General features: G+C 47.4%; 1 protein-coding gene across 1 annotated transcript; it reads left to right on the forward strand.

Annotated features, from left to right (window-relative positions):
- Nucleotides 1-420: 420 nt before the first annotated feature.
- Nucleotides 421-4159, forward strand: LOC145713723 (testis-expressed protein 13C-1-like). The gene is made up of 2 exons (XM_081792603.1): nt 421-949; nt 1309-4159. The coding sequence occupies exons 1-2, from the start codon at nt 421-423 to the stop codon at nt 1653-1655; spliced, it is 876 nt and encodes a 291-aa protein (XP_081648729.1). The 3' UTR covers nt 1656-4159.
- The last annotated feature ends 426 nt before the right edge of the window (nt 4160-4585 follow it).

Raw genomic sequence — 4585 nt, forward strand, 5'->3', positions numbered from 1 at the left:
TTCCCTGCTTTCAAATATTTTATAAGCCAGTGGCAGCCTGCTGAAAGACAGTGTAGTTGTTCAATTAATATTGCCCAGGCCCATTTAGTGTGTGTGTGTGTGTGTGTGTGTGTGTGTGTGTGTATTTACTACCAGGTGGGGCAGCCCGAGGAAAGCACATTGCTTTGCTCTGTTTCTTCATCTTCGGATCCACCCCCTAGTGGTGAAATCCAGTCACTCCCCTCAGGCTTTGCCCCGGAGCTGCTGGGGCGGGGGTGGCTCCCTGGACAGCCAGCTGAACCCTCACTCCACTAGGTGGCATTCGACTTGCCATCCAGGAGGGACATAGTAACTGTGGAGAAGAGAGGTCAAGGTCATAGGTTATATCCTCTTGCTCCCAGCTCTCGGAGGTAAAGCAGGTCTGAGAAGGCTCTGAGTAAGATGGCTGTGAATTTTAATGATCCAACCTGTGGCTTCTTCCAGAAGGAAGTTGTGGAGTTCCTCAATAAGCAAATCCTTCGAAATGGAGTCAGCCCACAGTTCTACCTGATGCAGATGTGCGAGTCCTGGGGTGACTTGGAGAAAAAGCTGCGCGACATCCTGACCGACTCGGCAGTGTCGGGGGCCATGAAGGAGGCCTGCGCCTGGAGGACCCTGGCCCTGGCAGTGCGCATGGCCGAGAAGCAGAAGCGCGAAGACACCCGGAAGGTGAGGAAACTCCAGGATCAACTCCATGAGCAGAAGCTGTTCACTAATGTCTTGGTCGGCATGGTGAACAAACTCAGGAAGACACAAGAGAAGGAGAAGGAGAAGGCCCAGACCCAGCTTCAGGAAAACCTCGTGCTGCTCCGTGGGGTCGAAGCAGAGCGAAACACGCTCAGGAGCGAGCTGCTCAAGGTGCTGGGCACCCGGTCTCAAAGGCAGGAAGGGGCCGTGGGAGAGAGTTGGGACCAGCAGGCACAGACATCAGGTATGGTTGCTTTTGCTCAGGCTGCAGCAAGTTACCGGACAGGGCGGGAGGCAGTGAACAAGTTCCTGGACAGGGCGGGAGGCGGTGAAAGAAACAAGCCCCGAGTCTGTTACTCCTCCTGGGACTGCTGCTTTTTTTTTTTTTATTTTTTTGGTGGTGGTCCTGGAGTGGGGGGGAGAGGCCCAGGAGGAGGAAGGGATCTCTGGATGGGGCGATGACCAGCAGGTGCCTCTTTCTCCCATGCTCTGAAGTCCTGGGGGCCTGGGCTTCGTTAGGCGGGTCCATGGCCACCCCTCAGTCCCTCTGAATCCTTTTACTCATCCCTCCCCCCACCCCCCGCCCGCATTTTTCTCTCCCAGGAGCGACAGCAGAAGCAGAAACTGCAGGAGAAGGAGAAAGAGAAGGAGAAGGAGAAGCAGAAGCTGTAGCAGATGCGGCAGCAGTTTCTGCCGTGAGGAATCCCACACCCGACTGGAGGGGTAAGCACTCCCACTACAAGAAGTTCTCGAAGCAGAGGTTTAAGAGGGAGGCTGCCTTCTCTGGCTCGGCAGGTCGCAATCCCCGGCGCCACGCCGGAGACTGGGATTGTGACAGGTGTCATTCAGTGAATTTCTCGTGGCGAAAGAAGTGTTATAAATGTAAAAAATTCCCGTACGCAGAGGAAGGTGAGGGCTCTTACCCTGGCAGGAATGTCTCTGAATTCTAACAAATTTATTTCCTGATGCTCCCTTCTGATTTAGAAATGGAGCCAGAGCCTGGTTTTTTGTTGTTATTACTGTTTTTTGAACAGCAGGCAGAAATTTATTAGGGTGTAAGATTGGAAAGGAGGAGTAGTAGGAGAGCTGTCTTTATAGAGATGGGGGCATTCGCTTTAAGGGGCATGTTGTTGATTAGATATTATGTCAAAACAGATAAAAAGGAAAAAGATAGGTCATCTTGACCCTTGCCAGCCCTTAACATCTCACCTACCCGCTTCGGGCTCTGAGTGAGTTATAATAGTTAAATAGTTCAATCGTTTTCTTAGTTTTAGGTCTATAACTTGCTTTCAAGCGTTCTTTCGCTGATTCGATAACATTTGGGAAACACACGAACAAAGTAAAGAGAATAAAAATCACACAAAATGCCAGCCCCTAGAAACAATCCTTAGAACACAGTTTTGCCAGGCTTCCGTGGTTGTGCACAGATGTACACATGCACAAACACGTATGTACATGAATGCAGAAACATGCTGTTTTTTTTTTTTCACAATGAAATTAAACTGTGCTTATATCTCAGGAATCGTCTGTAAAGAAATGACATTCATTTATATAGGGGAAATTGAGGGATACGTGCGTGCACACATGAAATGCTAATCCAGCCACCTGGGGACAATACCCTCCAAAATTTAGTTGCATCAATTTTCAACCCTTTTTACTTGTGTGTATGTTGTTCTTGAAATTAATTTGTTCTTATTTCTGAAGTAAAACACTGAAAGTCAGAAACAGCGGAGAAGCAAAAAGAAGAAAATACCTCTTAAGCATAATCTCATTATTCAGAAAATCGTTATTCTTATCTAGATCCGTCTTAGTTTTAAAGATGTTAAATGTTCAATGCTATTAAATGTTTAATAGTTACGTTAAGCTATATTTATGCATACGTAATACATATAAAAATTTAAAAGCTGCATATATGTCACACATCTTCCACTCCTACTTTCTTGAGGATCGGTTATGATAGTTTTCGTTTGCATTCCAAGTTCTTGATTTCATGCTCAGTTCATTTGTTTTCGTCCATTTCCCACAATGTTTAAAGATGAGAAATTTCTGTCAAGTGTGATGTGGTCCTTACATCAGAAAAAGAGTATTTATATATGTGTGTGTCTCTGCACATATATCTGATGCTGCTGATTAAAATGGTAAAAATTGAGAGGGAAGAATTTTACTATGCAAATTTTTTAAACGTGTTTTCGGACTACATCTCCGCAATCACCACGGGCTGCAAACTTGGGAGAACAGGCATGGGATCGTTTCATCCATGCCAAGATTAGGACATTTGCACTAAATTTTTCTGTGGCAATAACTTTCTGAATCGCCTGTGTTTATGTTAATATGGAACAAAAAGTTTTGACATCTGGAAAAATGGCCCCAGCTGTATTTTTGTAGGGAGCGCTTCATGTAAACTGAATGTGTGATATTAATTAGAATATACTGTAAGCCACGTTGTGCATTTGAAGACCTTAACGTAGTGAAAAATGTATAAGAACCTATGGAATTAATCCACATGAATGTACTGTTTGTTTAGTTTGAAAGTTGTAATAGTAAGAACATGTTTTCTATTGATTTTTGATATTGTGGTTTCGGATATTTTAGGTTGCTTTGAGGGGTTTTAAGGTAATGTAATGTTCTGGTCATGGGTCAAGTGTGTACATGTGTAATAAGAACCACTGAAACTTTAATGGGTACCCCTCAAAATTATATGGGGGGCAGCAATTAGGATGGAAGAACACTACTGAAAGTTATAATGGGGAAAATACCTACATTCAAAATTAGAGACTTAAAAAAATCGAGGTCCTCATTTTGGCTCACGAAAACGAGAATCAGAAAAATTTTTAGAAGCGCCTTGGAAGGCAGTATTGTTTTGTTTCCTTTCGTTCTGTTTTCGGTTCGTAGATTTCCAATAGTGTTAGGGGACTCTATCTGGGACACTAAATGACCTAAGCTTTTAGAATCTCTGCTCTTCCCTGAGAGGTAGGATGTCCAGATAAAATACAAGATGCTCAGTTAAATGTGAATTTCAGATAAACGACGTATTTTGTTTTCGTTTGCGTCCGTACATGATATTTGCATGTATTTTTTTTTTTTTTTTTTGTAACTCTCGACAAAGCACCCCCGGAGCGAGATTGGCTTTTACTTTCCTTTTCAAGTAAAAATGGTACAGGCTCTTCTGGCAGAGAGGAACATTCGGACCTTTGCAATTTGGACGCGATTTCCGGATCCAGGGACGGAGAACCAGCAAGAAGAAAAGAAAACGGAAACTTTGAAAACATCAACAGTGAAGGTGGAGTGAGTGTGTGAGTTGGGTACGGCAATATATAGCACGGTATGGCAATCCTGATTAGTGAAAAGAGACTGGGAACAGGGAATTTGGAGATAAATTGGAAATATGCGCTCTTGCCCTGGAAGTCTCTTGCTGTCCCTGCGACAGCCTAAACAATCTCTTGAGTGAGCCGTCCCCTACCCCTGCCCCCCTCCCCTCCCTCCCTTCCCCCCGCCCGCCCCCCTGCCCTCCCCTCCCCCCTCCTCCCGCCCTCCCCTCCCCTCTCCTCCCGCCCTCCCCTCCTCCTCTTCCCCCCTCCCCTCCGCCCGCGCCCCTGCCCTCCCCTCCCCCCTCCTCCTCCCCTCCCCTCCTCCCTCCTCCCTCCCTCCTCCATCCTCCCCTCCCTCCTCCTCCCGCCCTTCCCTCCTCCTCCCTCCCCTCCCTCCCGCCTCCCCCCTCCCCCCTCCCACCCCCTCCCCTCCCCCCTTCCCCCTCCCGCCCCCTTGTGCTCCCCTCCCTCTGCTCTCCCCTCCCCTCCCCCTGCCCCTCTCCCCTGCTCTCCCTTCCCCCAGCCCCTTCCCCCACCCACCCCCCTCCCCTCCCCTCCCCCTCCCCCCCTCC

Source organism: Panthera onca, chromosome X (assembly GCF_046562875.1).
Source record: "Panthera onca isolate mPanOnc1 chromosome X, mPanOnc1 haplotype 2, whole genome shotgun sequence".
NCBI classification, from domain to species: Eukaryota; Metazoa; Chordata; class Mammalia; order Carnivora; family Felidae; genus Panthera; species Panthera onca.